At 47.8% G+C, this 22,423-nt stretch overlaps 1 protein-coding gene across 2 annotated transcripts in view; it reads left to right on the top strand.

Annotated features, from left to right (window-relative positions):
• Nucleotides 1–22,423, top strand: part of LOC144717588 (actin filament-associated protein 1-like) — a 55,521-nt gene that overhangs the window by 15,678 nt on the left and 17,420 nt on the right. Inside the window, exons 2-8 of one of the 2 annotated variants that reach the window (XM_078593060.1) lie at nucleotides 768–896; nucleotides 2,699–2,785; nucleotides 6,859–6,956; nucleotides 13,094–13,204; nucleotides 17,260–17,356; nucleotides 18,106–18,207; nucleotides 19,063–19,271. In XM_078593060.1, coding sequence (XP_078449186.1) covers nucleotides 768–896; nucleotides 2,699–2,785; nucleotides 6,859–6,956; nucleotides 13,094–13,204; nucleotides 17,260–17,356; nucleotides 18,106–18,207; nucleotides 19,063–19,271 — 833 coding nt within the window. The remainder of the gene's footprint in view (nucleotides 1–767; nucleotides 897–2,698; nucleotides 2,786–6,858; nucleotides 6,957–13,093; nucleotides 13,205–17,259; nucleotides 17,357–18,105; nucleotides 18,208–19,062; nucleotides 19,272–22,423) is intronic. The other variant, XM_078593061.1, reaches the window with a different exon arrangement.

The following is a 22,423-nucleotide window of genomic DNA, read 5'->3' on the forward strand; positions in this document are numbered from 1 at the left end:
TCGTGCTCAGTGTATTTTTTCTCATGTTTAATGTAACGTCTTGTTAACCGAACGGACACTTGGTCGTGACATGTGTTTTTTGTAAAAAATAAAAATAATAAGTGGGAATACGGGCAAACACTTTTATGGACATTGAGATATACTTGTTAACACAATATGTTCTATTATAAATAAAGTAGACATATTGTGTAATAAAACATTCTGCTAGCTACCACATGTCTATGAAGCTGTGTTTTGAGTTAATTTAACAAAATGTATAAACACTGTTTGGCTAATATGTCAGCACAAATACATGTCATTGTAGCTACCAGCCATAAATTCCAAGAATGCATAACGTTAATAAAAGTCACATCGCAGCAAAGGGTCACGTTCAGTATTATTATGTCTAACCGCCTGGAAACATGAAACTTCTCACTTTTTCATACCGACTTAACGTTGGCTCTTAGGCATGGCACGGCTACCTTCTACCTTGAGCGGTGGTGACGATTCGACTTCTTCCGGTGCCTTTTATTACCCAACAATTCCACGGTGGCTTATACTTTTGCACGGGCAATTGACCATCAACCCATCAATCACTCAAACCCTCAATTTATAGCCGGCTAACGGGCCGTTGTGATGACAGGTCTCATTCACAATGGGGAACCTGGGAAATGCGCTCGGTATGCGCCGCGCAAAAAAAGCCGTTGACGTAGGTTTGACGTTTCGCACGGAAGACGTGGCGCTTGATTAACCGGCGGCGCGTGCTCTTGTGCGGGAAACCTGGGCAGTGCTGGAGCAGCTGCTGCCGGAACTCTCCTCCTTCCTGGAGATCATCGACCAGGAGCCGCTGGGAACCACCGCTCGACGCAAGCAGCAGCTCATACAGACCTTCATCCAGCAGCTCAAATCGTCGTCCGGTATGGCCTACCTGGAAGCGGCGTCGTGCCACGTTTCCTTTTACCTGCGCGTCTGTTTGTGCGTGTGAAGAATTTGAAATTGGATTCATTGTCATTATTTATTGTTGATTGGCCGTGTGGTAATCCACCTCACCCACCCTCTCACATTTAGGTGGTTCGCTGTAATTCAGGGGTCCTAATAATTGGATTCGATGATGAATTCGGTTTTTATCCAGAGAATGTTTACCGCCTGTGACCAAGGAGGCCACAGGGGGTGCGCCGGTGTCAATGTGGCCCAGAACCGACAGGTCCAAGGCCTGGGTCCACCATGAATCTCAATCCAGCACTGCCGAGTCCCGTCGCATTGCTGGGAAGTCCCGAGGGGGACTAACAGAGGAGGTTAGGACACTGGGGCCCAGGAAAAAAATAAAGCCACTGCTAGCGTGGTCTATTCCGATCTAATTTGACAGTGATCATTTGCGATTATTTTCTTGGGAAACAAAAAAAACTGTACTTATTCTTCTTCTTGGTTCTTTCGGTAAAGTCACGTAGAATGGAAATAATAAAATAATAAAAATAGAACATAATAAAATAATTCTCACACACCTGGGGTGTGTCATTCAGACTCTGTCTTCTCGACAGACCTGTTCTCCACCTGAGGATGGCTGCTTGCGTTGTGGCCGAAACGTCGTGAGAATTATTTTATTATGTTTTATTTTTTATTATTCTATTCTTTCCATTCTACGTGACTTTACCGAAAGAACCAAGAAGATGAATCCCTGCAGTCACGAAAGCTTTAAATCGAAATGTACTTATTCTGTGCCCCTGTGACCAAATATGGGCCAACGTCAGTCAGCTGTTGAACCTGTGGCCCGTCTCAAGCTCAGTCGTCGTTGGTGTCCGCCTCGTGCTGCCAGACCTCGCCCCCTGCGCGGGCTCTGAAAGGGCCACGGGCAGCTGCCGCGTTGCCTTCACGTGGTCATCGTCAATGTGGAATGCTGTGGTTTTATATCCCGCGCAGGCTAAAGCCACAGCAGACCCGCAGCCCGTTTCATTCCGGTGTATCTATAATTTCGAGACCTACAATTCGTACGGATGAAGGAGTAACATTTAAATAATACGTGTCTTTATGCTTTGTTTCGGATATCCCCCCCCCCCCCCGGAGGTTGTTGTTTTTCTCTTCTAATGTGTTACGCTTCAATGCGTGCCTCAAAGAGGCTTTGATATTTTCTGTCAGAGATACTTACCTGTAATTGACTGCCCGTTCATGATTTCTGGTCAAGTTGCTTTGAAGTAAGAGACGGAACCTGGTTTTGAGACCCAAGTCTCCAAATTTTGGGACACCCCCCCCCATCTCATCACGTTTGCTGATGTGTGAATAAGCTGTACTTTGAGAGTCTAAGTTTTTAATCCGTACATCCCCATTCATCATGGGGCTTTAACTCATACTCCTTTCCAAACTGCTCGCCTCCCACGGGCTCTTTGCTGTGCATTGTGTGCATGTCTGTGCACACGCGTGCACGAGCGTCGCGGTGTGTTTACACGCAGTAGAATCTGCATATAAGCACACCCCATGGGGAGCAAGGCCAGCTGTGCTTATATCCGAAGTTGTGTGCTTGTAAGAAGGGGAAGTTGCCCTTCCCTTTCTTACCACCAGTGCGATGTAAGCATCTGTTGCTGTATATGAGAATTGTGCTTATAATTGGGATGCTTTTATCCTGCTTCTGCTGTGTTTTCGCGAGCTCTTACACATCCCCGTGTGTGCGGGCGTGCGTGTGCGTGCCCGTGTGTGTTTGTTTGTTCTCCGCGTGTGATTGATCCAGGAGACGATGGCGAGTACATGTACATGAACAGCATTTCTCCGACCCTGAAGACGTTAATAGCGGAGAGGGCCTCCGCCTCTGCAAACGGTAGGGAAGCTCAACGATAAAAACGCGTGGCACATGGCACCTGAATTGCCCGCGGGGCAAAAAAAAAATCAAAGAATTTCTTAACATCTGTGTACGTTTAGAGCAGGTTTTTAGCCGCGTCCATTAAAAAGGTTTTCTGTTTGTCGTCGGCCTTCACTGAAAGCGTTGTCGCATCCAATGAAAAAGTTCAACCCGTCAGCGGCACCGCTGCCTTTCGCGCGACGTTCGCGTTGCAATGACGTGCCTCGAGTCCCAACGTCGCACTGGCGCGCTGGCGAAGATTTTCCGCTGCAATCGGATAAAGCACATCCAGCCAAAGCTGCAGTGCTTCAGGATACTCATTATTGCGCGTACTTTCGGCGGTCAGTCCTGCGTTATCGCAAACTCGATCGGTAAGCAGAATCGGGTAGCTTCCTGCAATCACCGAGTAATGGCTCCGGCAACTGTACTGGTCTGTCACGTAGCGTTTGTTGAACGCACGCCCGGGCGTGGTTTGAAAAAAAAATATCTTATTGCCTTTACGTCCTGTCCCGCACATTTTTATTTTCGGATGACGTATTTTTTGTAAAGGCGGCCGATCAGAAACACATTTTCGTTGAAGGCAGTCATCTCGTGACGATACTTCCAGCCACGTGTCTCGCTATAACTCCCACTTCTGGATAAACTCCGGGCCCCCTGCCTGGCATAGCTGCCGACATGTGGGACCCTCTTACACATGTTCCGCTGCTGGGCGGTGAGGCCACCGTTGATCACCTGGGTGCTGGGGCCCACACAAGCGGCTCGCCTGCCCGTCTAACGATTACGATAACAACAAAGAGAGAGAGAGTAACAGCATCCTTGGGTATCATAAACTAAAACTAAACTATAAAAAAATATTTTATGAGACCAGGTAAGGCCTACTGAGCTCTATAAGCTCTTTTTCAAGAAGTGACATGGCCACAAATGACGAAGCAGCCGATCGTGTGGAAATCTATAGCAACCAAATACTCTAAATGCACGTTGATTATAAATGCGTAGGAAAAAACTGGAGAACCTGGAGAAAAATTCATGTAACCACAGGAGAGCATTCAAACTCAAAATATATAGATGTTGAGGTCAGGATCGAACCCATGAGCTCCTGCATATCAGGGGAGGTAGTTAACATCTCACCACCGTGGTGTCCGTGATGATGATTATCATCATCATAATAATAATCATTGGCAGCCATGGTCAATCCACTGCTGGATAAAGGCCTTCCCAAGCAACCATCGCCACCTCTCAGGATCCTGTGATGCAACGATCCACCCGGCACTGGCGCACAAACTGATTTCACCGTTCCATCTCCCCGATGAACATTCTCTCGGATGCTTTCCATTACTAAGTTGCGCAGGTATTGGGCGTGTAAATGTGTGGGTACCCAGCAGCAAGTCCACCAGTCGTTTGAGATGTACTATTACTGGCTTTGTGCACAATGGTAATGATATGCGCCCAAGTGCATTATGAAGATGAAGAATACAGTATTTTAATGTGTGCTTCAGGGAAGATAATTTGCAGGCCTGTGACGATCCTTCCTCGCGATTCAATGAATTGGCATAAATCAAGTTTGCGACTCAACTTAAGAATATATATTTTTCCCATTATAGTACATTGTAAAGCCTCAAATGGCAGCAAGGGTTATGTGAATGCATTACCTCAAACATACATGAATGGGGGGGGGGGGGGGGGAGGGGGGGGCACAGTAGCACGGTGGTGAGCGCCCCGCACTAAACCCAGTTACATAAGTTTGATTCCCAGCCAGGGCGCATGTGCTATCTCCACTGGTCCTTCGCCACGAACCCACCAACCCGCCCGCACTGACCAGCGTGGTGAAGTACAGTCAAGCATGCTCCATGAGAGACGAAGCATGGAGCAGGCCCTCATCCAGCAGTTGATCGACAAATTGGCCGTATATTATACGAATATATAGAATACATTTTTCACACTAGAGTCAGTATCTTGAGCACCAGAATCGATACTCATACTCTTAGTTTTTTCGGTAAAGTCACGTAGGTAAAAAATGAAATTTAAATTAATATAAATGAAATAATAAAATCACGACGTTTCGGAGGCAACACAAGTCTCCGTATCACTTGATACAGCAAATCTGGCTGTGACGGTCCCACCTGATGACGGAGACTTGTGTTGCCTCCGAAACGTCGTGATTTTATTATTTTATTTTTATTAATTTTAATTTAATTTTTTACCTACATGGTGACTTTACCGAAAAAACTAAGAGTATGAATCCTTGCAGTCACGAAAGCTTCAAAACGAGAATCGATGTTTAATTGTTGAATCGATGCATCTTTAGATCATTAATTGAACTCGGTGGCCATGGGAAAACGGTCGAGGGAGTCTGGCACCCGTTGCTTGAGCAGAGGTCAGCTTTGAAACTTCTCTTTCCGAGGGAGTACGACCTACAAACTATCACACCTGGGTTTTCAGAACCACGTGCATCTGCTGGGCAAGTGCGCTACCAATTAAAATGTAAACAAACTTCAGCCGATCAAGATGAAACTTCGGCAAGTATGAAAACTATCGACTCGGATGTTTCTGAATTATTTTATTTTGTCGCCGCGGGATTGCACCGTGTTTGCGCACTGAGCGAGGAGCGCACACATTGCGACAACTGTATAAATGTTTTTAGATTGAGCTCGTCGAAACAATAACGTACGCCGGGGGTTGTTTGAATTATGCCGTCTCGCTCCGTAACTACCTGCCCATTGCCGGAGCTTCATAAAAAAACAAGCAAACAAGACCATCTGGCGTGGCGTATTTTCTCAAGGAATAAAATATGAGAATAACCTACCCGCCCGTGCCGCTTCCCACCCTCTGGGAACACAGTTTTGTAAATTGCGTTGCACTCAAGAGGAAAAATAAATTCTTGCAAGCGGACAGCGCAGAATAAATCAGCTTTCTAAGACTGTCCCAAAGCATTACGTTTCGCGATCGTGCACCTGCGAATTTTAATGTTCCATGCGAACGGTAGGTTATACTTTAGCTTGGGTTGTGCAGATCACTTGTATGTATGCATCTCGAACAACTTTTGCGCCGTACGCAGCCAACCGAGACAATTGTCGACTTTTCACAAACCACTTGCAAGTCAACGTATTTTAAACGATCAAAGGCTCGTTAACTAAATTAGCATTCAATGTTGTGTTCGCCGTGATGACGGACGTGCATCGGGGTGAATCTTGAGGAAGCTGACCTGGGCTGCTCACGAGTCGGGTGTTGAGCGGGCAACGCCGAGATGCGGCGTCCGAGTGTGGGTACCCACTCGTGATTGAGTGCAAGTGGAGCGAGCAGATGTTTGCAGCCAGATTCCCCAATAACTGCACAACCCCCGCCTTCCGCCCTCCGTCCGCAAAGTAAATGCATGTGGTTTTAACATTTGCGCTTATGCCACTTTAAGTAGAAGCGTTGTTTCGATCGACTGGCAGCAAACGCTGATTTGCAGAGGGGGGGGGGGGGCGTGCGCCCGTCGTGTGGGCAAAGAGGCCTACCGAAAGTGACTCCAGAAGTAGTTTGGGATAACGGGATACCGATGAATTTCGATTTAAAGCTTTCGTGACTGCAGGGATTCATCTTCTTGGTTCTTTCGGTAAAGTCACGTAGAATGGAAATAATAAAATAATAAAAATGAAACAATAAAATAATTCTCACGACGTTTCGGCCACAACGCAAGCAGCCGTCCTCAGGTGGAGAACAGGTCTGTCAGACTCTGTCTTCTCGACTTTACCGAAAGAACCAAGAAGAGGGATACCGATGTTGTATTTGTTTGGGCGCTCGCATGCCTCGGCGGCTCGCAGCCCTTCTCGAGCCGTCTTCCAGGCCCATGATCTCATTGAGGGGGTGGTGTACTGCTAGCTTGCAAGAGTCTTGAGCGGAAATAGCTCACGACACAGACACGGGAGTGTGCAATAGGAATACAATTGGGGTTGGGGGAGGGCGGTTAAACCACCCCCGAAAAAATGTGTATCTTGCGAAAGCGAGTGGTTGATGGTTGTACGAGATGGTGAGCTTTCAGCCCGTGAATGTCGGTGTTGTTTTGACTGCAGAGGAGAGCGCGGGGCCTTCTCCGCTCAAGACTCCCCCGTCTCGGACCCTCCCACGGCCCAAACTTCCACTGCCCAGAATCCCAGAGCTGCCCACGCCTGTAAGTAGAGCGAACGCTTTGGTAGTCTGATCCTCATGCCCTTGAATTTGTCTTTTTGAAAATTGACTCTTATAGAACGTGTTTTTTTCTCTCACTTCGGCAACAACTATTTTTGTTATGCTTCTCAACTACGGTTGAACGTGTTAATTTTGTTACGTCTGCCTGTCCGTTTGTTTGCTTGCCTACAACGTGCAACCCTGATAGTTCGTAATTATGATGTAATATCATCATTACGGAAATGTCGACATAAACCACGCTAACATATGCGAAAACATGTTGTCCTGATCGCTACCCTACAGCGTCCGCACAGCTAATTAAACACTTCCAAGGACAAACACGTGATAGAAAGTGATGCACAACCCATTCTTACGCGTGATTTTTTTCCCCTTTTTGAACTTGAGCATCATTATGAGGCTTTGGCTGGGAAATGCTGTAGCTCCAATAGCAGAGCAGTGATGGTAGACAACCACAACAGTTTTCTTGCCGTGGTTGTCTCACCTGATGACGATTGCTCGTGTTGCGATCAAAACGTCGTGATATATTATTTTTTCTACCTACGTGACTTTACCAAAAGAACAAAAGAGTATGGATTCCTGCAGTCACGAAAGCTTCAAATCGAAATTGAATAAGACCTTACCCAAGTGCTATCGTGGCTCAAACCTGAGCATCTGGCGAGGTTCGACGAAATCGGCCAAAGTCTGTGTGAATTGGTCGCAGGTGATATTTTCACGACGATTTAAGGATCCGTCGGCAAATTTGAGCCGTCTGCGATGCTTTGTTTGGTTGAGGGGACGCTGGACTCCCGGCATGCCTCGGCCGTGGTCGGCACTGGTGGTTTCTTTCGGAGACGGCAGGCAGGTGGCATTGCGCGTCCGGGGCTGCATATTCATGTCGATAGACGGGCACGCTTTCCCATTGCACAGCGGAGACGGGGAACCCACTCCGGACACAAGCGACTACTTATGCGCGTGCAAAAAAAGCTGATAACGAGCTTGACGAAGCGCATTAAAGCGACGATGCCGAGCCATAGCGCCCTCCCCCGCCCCCGTTGGCTTGTCACTCCTACGAGCCGACACAAAGTGCCGACGTCGAGACGAGGCTGCTTCACGGCAGCGTGACCTCTCCGGCCTTCATTCGTCGCACATTCCTTCCGCGTGTTGTAACGGCGGCTTGCCGCCACCGCCACCGCCACACCGAGAGGTGCGCCCGTTCATCCTCCGCGTCTCCGCTCTTGTACCTGAGTGCTCGTGGATTAGGCAACGACTTAAGAGAGCAGCAATGCTCAAGTTTTCTCGGTTTGTACATTGCAAAATTGTATAAGTTGTGTATATATATATTTCACAATGATTACCTTTTTTCCCCCCCAAGCGTGGAGAAATGTAATCGTGATGTGACAAATTGGAGTGGCTTCCAAAATTAATTTAACGTCGCTGCCCATGGAAATTTGCGGACATCTCGAAGGGCAAACTTGATTTTCCGTGAAACAGTAGCAGGATCATTATTGTTATTCTACATCCACGAGGATATGATGTAATAAAACTGCCTTTGTGGATGTGTGTATGCTGATGTTTCCTCCATCATCTATACTCTTACTGCTGAAAAGCATTCAGAGTGATTGAAATATATTTTTATTGAAAAAAAGATAAAAAAAAGATTTGTATTAAAGTTAACATAATTTTTAAAATGCCACCCCGGGCACAAGTAGAATACGCTTCATTTATGGGATTTACGTTTCAATAGTTTCTTCTCATCTGCTATAAATGTAAAGTGTAAAAAAAAATAACTTGACTTTTCAAAAAAGAAATCGAGCAAAGTAAACCACGTTGCACTCGGAAGCTTTAGTCTCCGCGGCTATCTTTGCTGGCTCTACATGAAGCATGCGAGATGTGTTGTGAGCGTTTCCTGCAGTTGCTGTGTTGGTTGGGGGGTGGCTTCTGAATTTAAGCCAAAAGCGTTTGATGTGAACTTAATACAGCTGCTCGACTGGATACTTGGATAAGTAGAGAGGGGAAAAAGAGGACGGTGGTCCGGACATGCTCCGAGATCATGCGCCTGGCGACGGTGGCGCACGGAAGCGGAAGGAAAACGGGATCTGGGGAAGGACGGAACACCTGGTGGATAGGTGCAGCGTTAAGAGCTGGACGCAAACGAAAAATAAATCAATTGAGTGAAGCAGGAATACTTGCTGAAGGAGACATCCATTTGTTAGGCCCCATCATCGATAAGACTGGTAAAAAAAAAAAATTCTGGCCTGGACTTTTGCAGCTGTTTTAGACTAACTTCAGGGTGCTGATTCCAAATCTGATCTCAGATTTGCTCTATTACATCTCATTTTTATGCTATGGGCATACCCCATTTTCATTGATTTTACCCGAAATTAACTCTGTCACTTATGATTGCAAGTTGTTGCGAGTCAGTGACTGCTTTAGTGTTAAAATATGGTGCTGTATGTTTAGGATAGTGTGTTTATAATATCATTTTATGTAGATATCCACATTTATTTAATATTTTTCTTATGCAGTTTTTATTGAAAATGCAATATTTGATATCTCAAAAACCTGATGTGATAGACAAAAACTGATGCCAGATTTGGACTCAGCACCCCAAAATTACATTAAACCCGTTGGAATAGCTTATGCCAGAAAAAGTGTGTTGACCAGTGTTATAAGTGGGCGGAAGGGACCGACGATGGTGACTCGTTGCTCACGAGTCACTCTATTGGGGCCTGCCTAGGACACTGAGCTAAGTCGATACGCTTGTGCACGCTAACCCATGCACAACACCAGGGTGGGGATTTATGTTCACGTGGCTGCGTCGTTTGACTTTGCGACAGCTGCTTGAAGGAAAACGGCAACAATGACGAGAGCGTTATTATTTACAAGTAATAATTTGAAGCTCTTTGACAATCCGCCGCTGGGTGAGGTTTCTTGGACACGCATGGCCTGGCGGTCGTGTGCTCACCGCTTGTTGCAGAGGTTCGCGGTTGAAATCCAGCGGCCGTCCTGGTTAATACTGCCGTAGTGTATTGACCGCAACATGAACGCCGTCCGCTTCATGGTGGACGTTAGAGATCAAGGCGTCGCGGTCCACATTTCCCAAATTAGAAATATTTCCCCGCAGTTTACTCAATAAGGAGTTTATACGTAGGAGCCATCGCACCCCTTCCTGATACAACTTTGGCAGAACCCTCCTGAAACAGAGTCACGGGACTCGGGGAGTCTTTCCTGGGTAAAGTAAAACATACATAATAACAGAGTATAATACATTGTTAGTCGGTGAAAGTTGGTGAAGGCGAGTAGGGGGAAGCAGAGCTTGCATCTTCCACTGATACAAGGATTCACTTTCAGCCAATCACAGGTCAGTGCCACAGGAATCGGGGCTTGCCTCTTCCACTGATACAAGGATTCACTTTGAGTCAACCGCAGTGCAGCGCTACAGATGCTCTCTCACAGCGTTTAAAGCAGCAGCCACTTTGTGCCAATATGGGGGAGTGGGGGGGGTCTTCCCGTCTCTGAGCGTGAATGTGCGCCGCTTCAGACCTCTGCTTGGGCCTATGGGACCTTTATGGCAGTGTCAAAATGATGACACAAATAAGAATGAGCTTCATATCCTTACTGGAAATTAAACAGGTGTTAAGCTGTTTAAACACCAGATCGATACCTGTTGCAATTAAACACACATGCTTTGTGACAAAACATGCAAACACACACGCTCTGATGGCATATGCCACGTTTGTTTGAATGTTTTGCCAGACGCCTGTGTGATTTGACGCCTTGCAATAGGTATATATTGAGTGATCGAACAACTTAACACTTCCTGTTTTATTGTCAGAAAGGGTAAAACCTATTCTTATTTGTTTCATTAAACAAACACGCTCTGATGGCATATACCACGTTTGTTTGTACGTTTTAACACAAGTACGTGTGGTCAACGCAGACTTGACGCCTTAAAATAGTACATCTCTTTAGTGTTTGAAGATCTTAACACACCTCCTGTTTTATTGGCAGAGAGGGGGTAGAAGTCCCCCTCCTGACAATTCCTTCTTAGCAATCACTCGGCTTGGGGAGGCGCTGCTGGTGGTTGCTGTAGAAGCAGCAGGGCCCCAGCGCACTGCACTTCACATCTGCTTTATCGGGCGAACAAACCACCAGCGAGGAGGGCCAGACCCGTGGAGAGAGAGAGAGAGGGGGGGGGGTGGCAGGGGGTGTGCGCAGTTTGTCTGTCTCGGGATTGACCTTGCCTTCAGGTTGTCTGGCTCGGCACAGGAGTACAATGACAGAACGTAAGCACCAGTCGGGGTTGGGGAAACAAATGCATTGCGCAGAGGGATGAAGCTCGAGGCTTAAAGCACCCAAGTAGGTTGTGTTTTATTCTCCAATCTAAGCAGAGATGGGAGTCCCTTTTGGCTGACGTCAAGTTACGGCCTGCATCTCATTTTGTGTCAGAATGGCATTGTGCTTCTGACGCTCGTAACACGTACGTCAGTTTTTACGTCGGGAAGCTGACACAAAAATAATACAATTGTGGACAACATTTCTGTACGCGCATCCGAGTGGCGGAGAGGAGACGATCGTGGGATGAATGTTTGCTATTGACCGCTTTGGGTTTCCACCCACGGCGGAGACGTCCACTGCGTTGGCTTCCAGCGTGCCGCTGCTTGTGAGGCTCCATTGCCTCTGTTTGGCGATGGTGACTCATCGCCGTGACTCACCCTAGGTGGACCGGTGACTTAAGAAAGGCCGCGATTGTGCACTGGACTCCCGACTTTCCGTCGGGGGTTAGAGCCGCCGGCCGGCCACCCACCCACTCGCGTCCTCCCACTTGCGGCGTTTGTCGACACGTGCTCCTCTGTGGCCCCCCCCCCCCCCCCAATGGCAAGCGGAGTTGGGGGCGCGTGGCCCGGCGAGAGGATCCACAAAGGAGGGCGTCTGTCTCGGCGACGTTGCCGGAACCGCGGGAGCCGTACAGGCCTTGGCAGTGTCTGTGGGGGAGGGGTGGGGGGGGTTGCTTTATCTCTCTCTCACTCTTACGCTCGTCCACTCAACTACACAGGGCCCGGCTTCCTTGCCGCGTGTACAAAAGCCGAGTGTGACCGCCCGTGCCGACCCGGTTAACCTGCCCTCCGTTGCCCTCGCTTCTGTATTCTTTACAACATGAGAAAAATCCATTAGGGTGTGCAGATGAAGGTTCACTGATGTTGGGTCTTGCACCCGGCCACTCTGCGTTTTGTCCCACTTAAAAAAAAAGGCAGTTGTGCTTTGTGAAAAAAATTTCAACAAAACTTGGACTACCAAAAAAGACTGCTTTGGCATTATCAGTGGCTCAATTCTTAACAGCAAAGCATATGTACTGGGCTTCATTATTGCATTGGTCACAATTTAAGTTTTGCACACTCATTGAAAAGGACAACTGGGAGAACACACGAGCACTCCCATTCTCTCATCCAGTAAAGAATTGGTCCCTCGAGGGGAAGGTCTTGACAAAAAACTAACACAAATCACAACCCTCGCCCGGGGATTGTCTGCAGTGCCTCCACAGAGGGGCAACGCTGTTTAGCGACGGTAGCAAGATGGTAATTTGTCTACCTGGTATGCAGGAGGTCGTGGGTTCGATCTCTACCCTGGAGTTTACATGTCTCTCTCCCCGTGATCACGTGTATTTTTTTGACTGCTATAAATTTCCACGTGATAAGTCACTTTGTTGAGCTATCATTTGTGACCAGGTAGTTTCTAAAAATGAGCTGCATAGCTCAGTGGGCCTTACCTGGTAAAAATAACAATAGTAAAATAGCCCTGGGTGGCATCGACGCACCACAGAAGGGCCAGGCTGTCTGGTTCTGGGTGGCGTTAACGCACCATGGAGCAGAGCGTCGAGCCGGCTGAGATTTGTGCCAATGTGTCTTTGGCATAAGTTAATATCTCGCACAAGCCCCGATTCTCCAGCACATGTCTAGCGTTATCGGAGACCTTCACTTGTCAAAAAGCTGCGGGCGATTTGACGGGCACCAAATTTCTCTGCGACTTTTAAAATTCTTTCCCCCCTCCCCTCTCACCCCCTACTAAAGTGGGTTGCGGTTGTGCAGCTGAACTCGGAATGATTATAGTGGTGGGCTTCTGCGTTTATTGTCACTGTTCTAGATGTCGCAAACTGCTTGGGAAGGTTCGCAAGTTTGCCGAGAATTCCGAACGGTCTTGGCCGGTTCAGCGGAGTCGCGACTCCCACTCGCCGTTGCTCTTTTGCCAGCCAAGGTATTTTTTGCGCGTGCGTCGTTGTGTGTGAACGTGTGCCCAGCCTGACATCCAGGGCTAGAATTTGACGTCGGTTTTTTTTTTACTTTTAAAAAGGCTTGAAATCCACAAGCATTCTTGAGCGGGCAAAAATATTTGCGCAAGCACCTACTTTAGATGTGTGTGTTTTGTTGAAATATTTTTTAGGTTGCTGCCTTTGAACTGTCCCGTTTTCTTGAATATCTCTTCACCACCGCTGGCTTTTTGAAGTTTTTCCCACTTGTGCAAACACGGCCGGAGTACCCGGCACCACTGTCCACGTGCTCGGTCCGTCCCTCCTACGCGCGCTGGAAGTCGGCCCAGCTCCCGTTGTTTGTGCCGCGTGTTTGTTTTTTCGTGGTGGCGGTGGCCGGCGAGTTAGAGGATGCCTCCTTGGAGGAAATTGTTAAAGGCTACCATAAAATTACCACAATTACTGTCCACTTACCGCTCCTCGTTCGCCGGACAACTGCCAGCAATGGCTCAGGGTAAACGTGGTGCTCTTCTTGTTATGCCACGGACAAAAACCTTCATTTGTGGAAATTAGTGTCATATTGAAACGGAATGTCTGTTTTCTTAGGAAGACCTTCTAATTGGTCAGTAATTGTTCGGCCTCTTTTGAAATAGCCTACAGGTGCAGGATATCGGCTAAACAAGTTTTGTTGTTGTTGTAATTTCACGGACATGGAAAGCGCCTGATCTTTTTTTAGAGGCATTGAGGCCTTGGCTGGAAGGACTCGCAGGAAAGGCCCCATGCATGTCCGAAAATCCGGCTGGGTGGCTCAGCGTTGGAGCAATGGGAACGTTTCGAGTTCACACCCCGGTTGGGGGTTGACTTGGCCCATAATTCCTCCGGTGTTGATAAAATACGCACCCCTTTGTGGGGAAGTCGAGAGTGGTTGTCCTATGAGTATCCAGCTCCTGCCATAGGAATGTGGAATGTCAACCACTGGCTCAGGGCTGTGAACAGTAGTTGAGCACCGCCTCAGTGCTCATTTGGGCAGGAAATCGCTTTGACTAAAAACCACAACTTACATGAATAAAACAATAATTTACAGCCCCATGAGTTTGTTTGACCATACTTCACTACGTTTGTCAGTGGGGGGTTGGTGAAGGTGACGGAATACCCAGCACCGCTGCAGATATAACCCACCACTGATGTTACTCAGGACCAGCAAACAAACCCAGGTCAACGGGTTCATGGCACAGCACGTTAAACACTGTGCCCATCTCGAGCAATCCAATAATACGAACACTCTAACTGAATTGGACAGAAGGCTCCCGCGACCGTGCTTTGCCTCAGAATATCGTTGTTCCTTGGCCAGGCCTTGCACTACTCACAGATTACTTTTTGGGCTATTACTGACTTGGAGGAATAAAATTAATATATTTTTTAAACGTTTGAAGGGCCCTCTCATCCTGCTTCCAAGTGGCATCCTGGAATAAGCCCTGCATGTCCCAGTAGCACGGAGTCCAGACCACTGCAACAGTGTTTATTGCTTCCACATTTCGCGGGGCCCGAAGCTCAAAGCGCACAATGGAGACGGCACAATAAACGCAGGCCGCTTTTACGGGCGGATAAACGGTTTTCCGCGGGCGAAGGCTTTGCAAATGTGCCGCCAGGATCCTTGAACTACCGAGCAACTTGCTCGTGTTAAAACGCCTGGCCACGCTGGCGGCGTTGCTTTTTTGTTGTTTAATAACAAACCGTACGTCAGAATTTGCGCTCGTCGTGAACATGGCATATGGTTTGCGTTTTTAAGTTCTGTGTTTGGTGGTGGGGTGGTTTTTTTTCTTTCTTTCGCTCTCTCTCTGTGCAACGACTGCAGTATTCAATGCGTTCCTGGGGTCTCGTGGTACAGTTGAACATACCCTTGGTGCAACATGAACTTTGGCCCATGGAGTCCACGACATTGTCTGCCGATCCATGAGAATAAACTTTCCATGTTGCCCCGCCTGCAGTCTGCATCCAATTGAGTGCTGTGGGCTATTCATCGTGCTCGCCACCTCGTCGGACTTAGCACAAACAATGGAAAGCTTAAAGCGTTATTATTAATATATAACAATTTAGAATAGTAATATTGCACATGCCGTGCTGGCCATCAGCGTTCCCTGACCGTGCTTTGCGGGTTGCTGAAGGTTGGGTCGGTGGGCCCCCAGGACACTTGCCACTGAAGTTAGACGTGGGCAGGAATCAAAATAGGGTCAACTAAGTTCAGTGCCGTTCACTAACCACTACACCACTGCAACCCCCCCCCCCCCCCCATTATTTTGAATCTGTTGCAGTAATTTAAACGTTCAGACGCTACTTTTCTCCCCACCTGCAGTGAAATATATCACGGAAGAGGTTTAAGGGTAACGCAGCGTACGGCGCTTCGGCAATCCGCTGCTGGATGAGTGTCTCCCACACGCTGCTCCTGCTGTAATTTGACCATACTTCACCACCCTGGTCAGTGCGGGTTGGTGAAGGTGTGGGAGTGTGGACGTACGACACTGAAATGGATTTTACTGCACTCCTCTCTGCTCCCTGCCACATAAGTGCAAAGCAAAGATCCCCCGTAATGCCTTAACAGACTGTTGGAGCAAGTGCTGTTAGCGAGCACCTATGAAGGCTGGTAAGGCACACGAGGGGGTGGGTGGCCAGCACCACGCCCGGCCGCCTTTGTCTCCCTGGTGGCGATGTTTACACACCGCACCAGGCACTAATTTGAGGCTGAGTCGACCTAGGGGGAGGCCAGGGACCGGTTCAGATAATCGTCACTGGTGTTGGCCGTGAGCGTGAATCGAACTCGGGTCGCCGGGTTCATCGTGCAGCGCGCTAACCGCTCCGCTCCCGCTCCCCTCGTAAGCGCACAACCTGTAACGCTTGCAACATGCAAACTGATCACCCGTGGAAGCAGTATCCAGGCTGATCCCCTCTCGGCTCTTGAGCTCGAATGAGATCGTGTCGATTTCGGGTGATTTTCTCATCATTGGCAGCAAGACATTGTTCCTACCCAATTCATCATCATCATCGTCGTCACGATCCATGGGCAGAGGACGAAATGTCCACTGCACATTTCGTCCTAACCGATTACGATTTTAATTTGCAAAACGTCCAAACGAAATAGCATATCAAGGCTCTGTACAAAGAGGAGGATGTGCACATTGCAGGGATTAAGGTGGGGTGGGGGTATATTTTAAATGAAGTTTCTATTGGGATCACCTTTAACAGATGGGGCAGCAGTGGTGAGTGATATCTGAACCGTTCTTGTGTTCACCACCCCCCCCCCCCCCCGTGACTGACAAGTCATGGGAGAAGCCTTCATCCGGTGGTGGAGTCAAAAAGGGCCGTACAAAACAATGATCTCATTCCTTGGATATTAATGTGCGGCAGACTCTGGGGTGTCAAACGGCCCAGGTTGCCGTAGGGGAGGTGCAGGCACTGTACGGCAGTAGAGGCAGGTCGGTCTACTGAGTTTCATTAAAAAAAAGAATTCCAATGGGTTGGAGGTAAAAAAAAACCACACACACGCATGATGGCAAAAGCAGCAGCCTGCCCCACTGTGTGGGCTGCAGAGCGGGGGTCTGAACGAGCGATTCTTCACGGGCGGAAGAGGTAGCGGGAAAGGTAGGAAATGAAAAGAGCACGGCCCCCATGCGACGCTGATAATGTTTCTAGCACAAGTGTGCGTTGTTAATTAAATAAATGTTGACAAACGTTCAATGTAGCTGACAGAATCTTGCGCCAAATCTCGTCGGATCTCGGAAGCCGTGCAGATTTTTTTTTAAACCTGGATAGCGGTGCCTGGATGGTGTCTGTTGGGGTCTGAACCATGCCTGGGACCTTCTCTTAGATCGGCTACCTGGCGCGGTTGTTGTGCTCACGTCAGCATTGGGTGTAGACAAAGGGGAGTCACGACACGGTGTTTGCAACACCAACTCCTTCTGGCACTATTGCAGCCTTCTAAAAGATGCTCGTCATAACAGCAATGCCACAGTAAGTCTGCAAGCCCTTGGACACAGGATGTTTGTGTTGCATGCGTCTGTGTGGTCAGGATCCCGAGGAAGGCTCTCCTTCATCTCCGGAAGATCATTACGAAGAGGCCGTCTCGTTTGAATCGGGAATACTCCCAGAGTTCAACCACTTCTTCGGTGAGATGAGAGACTTTCATTGCGTGCAGAGGCGAGGGTAACAAATAGGGCCGGTTGGCAGAGGATTAGAGGAGACTTTTGCTGATGCAGTAAACATTGAGGGATATTCTGGAGTGGGATTTCAGTTCCTCGTAAAGCAAAGCCTCCAATGTCGTGTGGTTAACGATCGGCGCAGTCTGGCGATCATCAGTGTGTCGTGAGTTGGGAAGGGTCTAAATGTTTTCCCCCTCTGTTTAACTTTCAAGCGTAAGTTTTCTCTTTTGCTATCTATAGAAATACCACAATCCAAAAATAATGTTTATCCTTAAACCCAAGTTTGTAAAAAAAATTATATCAGTAGAAACATTTTTTATGATGTTAAAATGGAAAATGAATGGCTGCTGGGCAAAGCTCTGTGAGTTCCCGATGTTTTATATTTTAGAGATAGTTTAAATAAATTTAAATGTTTATTAAAAATCCGAGCCCTTAAGCGCATCTGTTACAACGGTGCAAACACACGAGGAGAGATGCGTAAATGCTTTTACTGCACAATTGCTTGATTATAGCCAGAGGTCTTCGTTATCATATAATCTTTCACGAATTAACTTAAAATGATGTTGCCGAGGGTACGTTACCTTGTCGATATTTTATATATTCTAAGCGTTGGGCATTTCCGTGTATATTTCACGTTATGTAAAGTGCTCTTGGACGTATTTATTGATGCGAAGTGCGCCATGTAAATAAAAGGTCGATTCATTGTCGTATCCCAGACTGTACGAGTCCAGCCACAGCCTCCAGTGTGGATGCTGAAGGCTGTTACGAAGACGCCACGTACCCCCCAACCCCCAACTCCACCACGCCAGACAACAGAGGTGAGTTTCGTATAGAACAAGAGCTCTATTCTGCTGTATTCTCGCAATCTTTATTCTCTCAAATTGGGCCATCGGTGTCTTGTCAGAGGACAAAAGTGTCCGTTGGGTTCTCGCGAAAGAGAGGGGCGCACCGCCCCACGCCATAGAACGGCCTGTGGAATTCTAGATTTGAAGCTTTCGTGACTGCAAGGATTCATATTCTTAGGTTTTTTTCGGTAAAGTCACGTAGATAAAAAATTTAAATTAATAAAAGTAAAATAAAAATAAAAAAATAAATCACGACGTTTCGGAGGCAACACAAGTCTCCGTCATCAGGTGGAACCGTCACAGCACGATAGCTGTATCAAGTTACATGCTCCGCAAGAAGTTACTTGATACAGCTATCATGCTGTGACGGTTCCACCTGAAGACGGAAGCTTGTGTTGCCTCGGAAACGTCGTGATTTTTATTTTATTTTAATTTTACTTTTATTAATTATTTTTTTTTTAGCTACGTGACTTTACCGAAAAAAACCTAAGAATATGACGGCCTGTGGAATGTGATGTCAGAAAACTACTACGTGGGCCACTTCACGTGACCTCTCCTCCACTGAACTTTCCCACGCTGCCTGCTATTTTCAATACGTGCACTGCATTGCGGTGTAACCATGCAACAAAACAAACTGAACGGCGTAAAACGTCAGGCCGTCTCCCGAATCGATGCAGGACAGGTTTATTCAACGGTGTTTGGAGTTTTTTTTTTGCTCACGGAGCTCGTGCACACCTCCTGTTGAGTTTCGCGATGCGAACGGAGGTGCCGTCGCGTGTGACCTCTCCGCCCCGATCCCCTTCACACTTTTCCTCCGAACCCTCCCAGATGATTCCGACGCCCTCAGCAGCTCGTACGAATCGTACGAGGAAGAGGAGGACGATGGGAAGGGTCAGAGGTCGACGCCTCAGTGGCCTCCGCCGGAGGCGTCCTTGGGCCTGGCGCAGGGCTCGCGCATGTGCGCCTTCATGCTCCGCAAGAAGCGGTTCGGGCAGTGGGCCAAGCAGCTGTGCGTGCTCAGGGGCGACCGGCTGCTGGTGAGTTTGCCCAAAGTGTACACGCGCGTCTCTGCCCTCTCCCGGAACCGTTGCCTCTTTTTTTCCCTCACTTTCAAGTTGCACCACTTTTCGTTCTGCATGCGGCAGTCGGCGGCAGAGCCGAGGTTGAACTTCGAAACTGAAGTTGGGAAAGACGTTCAACTGCCCGAAATATTCTGCGCGCGTTTGCAACGTTCCATCGCACGCTCTTTTACAAACATTTACATGAAAACGCGGTGCGATACCTTCGAGGTGGGATATATTTTTGTAAAATATCTTTTTTTCAGGAATTGCCTCCGTGCTGTAATGGTCCATGCAACGGATTCGCAATCCGGAGGTCGCTCGTTCGATCTCGTTCAGCTGCGACAACGGGGCACGTTTGTTCGATTCTCTCTGCCTCTCTCCACCCAGCGGTAGAGATGTTTGCACCGCAGTCAAGTGTGGGTACTCTCGCCCTCCTCCGCGACATCAGACGAGCGAAGAGTAGGCTGAGCACACGCTAGAAAGGGTCTCTTGAGCTCCGTCTAGCGGGGGGTCATTCCGCCGTCGTTGAGGTCAGCATGTATCGCAGGGCTGCCCCCACTACTCTTTGCAGTGCGATGCAGCGTGGGTTTGTAGGGCGTCTAAATGTAGCAGCGACCTGCGCTAGAACGGTGTGCGTTTTTTGTTTTGTGTGTGGAGGCAGGGAGTCGTAGGCAGAGGGGTAAAAAAATGTACCCGTAAAAACAAAGTTTTTCACTATAAATCCTTTATATGCGTGGCGGCTAGAGTCCTCTCGTCCTCTGGCTTGAGATGGCTGCCACCTATGGGTCAGATGATTGCCTGCTACCATTAAGCAATTGGTAATTAAATATTTTAAAAAATTCCTAAAAAGTGTAACATTTTGGAAAAAAATTTTTACGAAAATAAATTGTTACGCACAACGAGTCTGTGTGCAAAATGTCAGCTCGATTGGATCACGGGAAGTGGGTTAAAAACGACCGAAAGATTTGCACGGTCGTAAGCGCGCAAGCAAGTGAACTTAATATAAAGGATTTAAAAAGGAAAGGATTTGGAGCCTGATAATTGGTTTTTACCCTTCTATCTGGCAACAAAACTGACACCTTATTTACAAGGAGTCATGTTTGCATAGACCACAATACCTGCAGCCATAATGCAAACAAATAACAAAACTCTGATAATGTATGCACTGTCCTTGAAGTTGATTGGTTCACACCCGAGACAGCTTTCCTTAGAGCCTAGTCTCACATGGGTTGGACCAGATGACGCCAAAAGGCGCACAACTCAAAGACAATGCACCATCAGAGTATGAGAGCTCGGGGTAAGCATATTAGCAGAGTTATGGTTTTTGTTTGCATTATGGCTGCAGGTATTGTGGTCTATGCAAACATGACTCCTTGTAAAAAAAAAAAAGTGTCAGTTTTGTTGCCAGATAGAAGGGTAAAAAACCAATTATCATATTTTTTACTGGCAAATGAGGACTTGGAGCCTGGCGCAGGGAGTCGAGAGCACGAATCCTGTCTCCCTTTCCTCAAGTGTCCGTACCGTTGCGAAAGCGAGTACATTTTAAACACATCCTGAGCATGCTGCCAGAAACAATGTCAGCAATTTCAATAATTCTCAGCCTTGCAATAAAATTCAATACCGCCGATCAAAATTGCTCTTTCTTGCAACAAAGCGGTCACTTCAGCCGGCTCCTATGCAGCTGCGTGTTGGACCAATTTTTTCCACATTTGTTCCATTCCAATCGTTTGTTTCACGGTCGTTAGCTCCGTTTCACGTGGCGATGCAGTACACAAACACAAACTTAAGAGCAATAATCGTGGCAATAAAGTGTCCGACAGCTGATCAATAAGGTGTGGGTACATCCGAAAATATATCTTTGTTGTTTCAATATTTTACGTGGGCTCTATTCTATTTCTTGCATATGATGGCAATATGCTCAGGATCTAAATGCCTATGTCGAGGGCTGCAAGCCGCGTGAGGGCTTCAGGAGAGAGTTTGTGTAGTTTGCCTGCTCCTCCGCTAGTGAGGGAGTGCAGACCACAGTGGGTTTACTCTACAGTACATAATTTAAGTAGCATGGCCACGATTAAACTGCTGGGGATTGTCTTTAATTTTCCATTCATAAAGGAGATGTGCGCCTGGATGATCCCTTGAGATGAAAGATCTTTTTGCAAGGCGTGTCCGGTTCCTCACGTGTCACTCCAAAAGGACGCTGTTTCTGTGCACAGTCTTGAGACGAGGGTTGCATTTGGGCGCTGTGCACACAACATGAGGCCCAGTATGCGAGACTCAACTTGCTTTCCATGTTTCTCCGACATGGCGATCTCCGAGGGTGTTTTAATTATTATTATGTTTATGTAGACATGTTGGCGGAGTGGCAGGACGCCCGTTTCACGACACACACGCAGAACTTTCTGCGGCACAAGCGAAGCGGCGTCGCCGATGTTTGCGGCGCGATCGCCTGCCGCAATTTGTCATTCTTGAGGAAATCGTTTGCCCCCGGAACTGCGATGATGATCCAGAACGCGCGAGAGAGAGAGAGAGAAAAAAAAACGCAACAAATTGAGCACAGCTTCGGCCCATGGAGACCCAGAGACTTCCCGCTGCTAGAGACACAATAACAAAGATGCTGTCGCCGCTAATCCTGCAGCTGCTGCTGCCTCCTCCCCGCCCGCCGCACCCCTGCAGCTCCTCCTCTGCAGCGGCGGTGGCAGCTCCGGGGCCTAACGTAATACAGTGACTCCATTCGAGAGAAAAAAAACACAAGAGGCGGCCTGTTTGAGTGGAGCCCAGAGGAAGTGATGTTATTGTGCCATAGTTGGGACGTAAAGAGAGGGGTGGGTGGGTGGGGGGAAGCGTTGAGCAGCGCGGGGATGAATGCGACATGCGGCTTAGCGACAGCAACTGGATGTGGTTTTAGAAATTAGCGCCATTGCCAAGGCCGTTTAGTGCTGACATTTTATTTTTCTTCTTTGTCGGTTATTAATACGAACAGAGAACTCCTTTTTTGGGTGTTTCGGGTTCATTTCAAACTGTGGCCACTTTTTCTTTGCACGGGATGTGACGCAAAACTCTCGGAGATCATTAAAAACAACAGTTTATTGCGGCGTGCAATAAACTGGACATAAGTGCAGAACGTGTGCAGT

Source organism: Lampetra planeri, chromosome 4, assembly GCF_965212315.1.
Source record: "Lampetra planeri chromosome 4, kcLamPlan1.2.h2, whole genome shotgun sequence".
Taxonomy (NCBI): domain Eukaryota; kingdom Metazoa; phylum Chordata; class Hyperoartia; order Petromyzontiformes; family Petromyzontidae; genus Lampetra; species Lampetra planeri.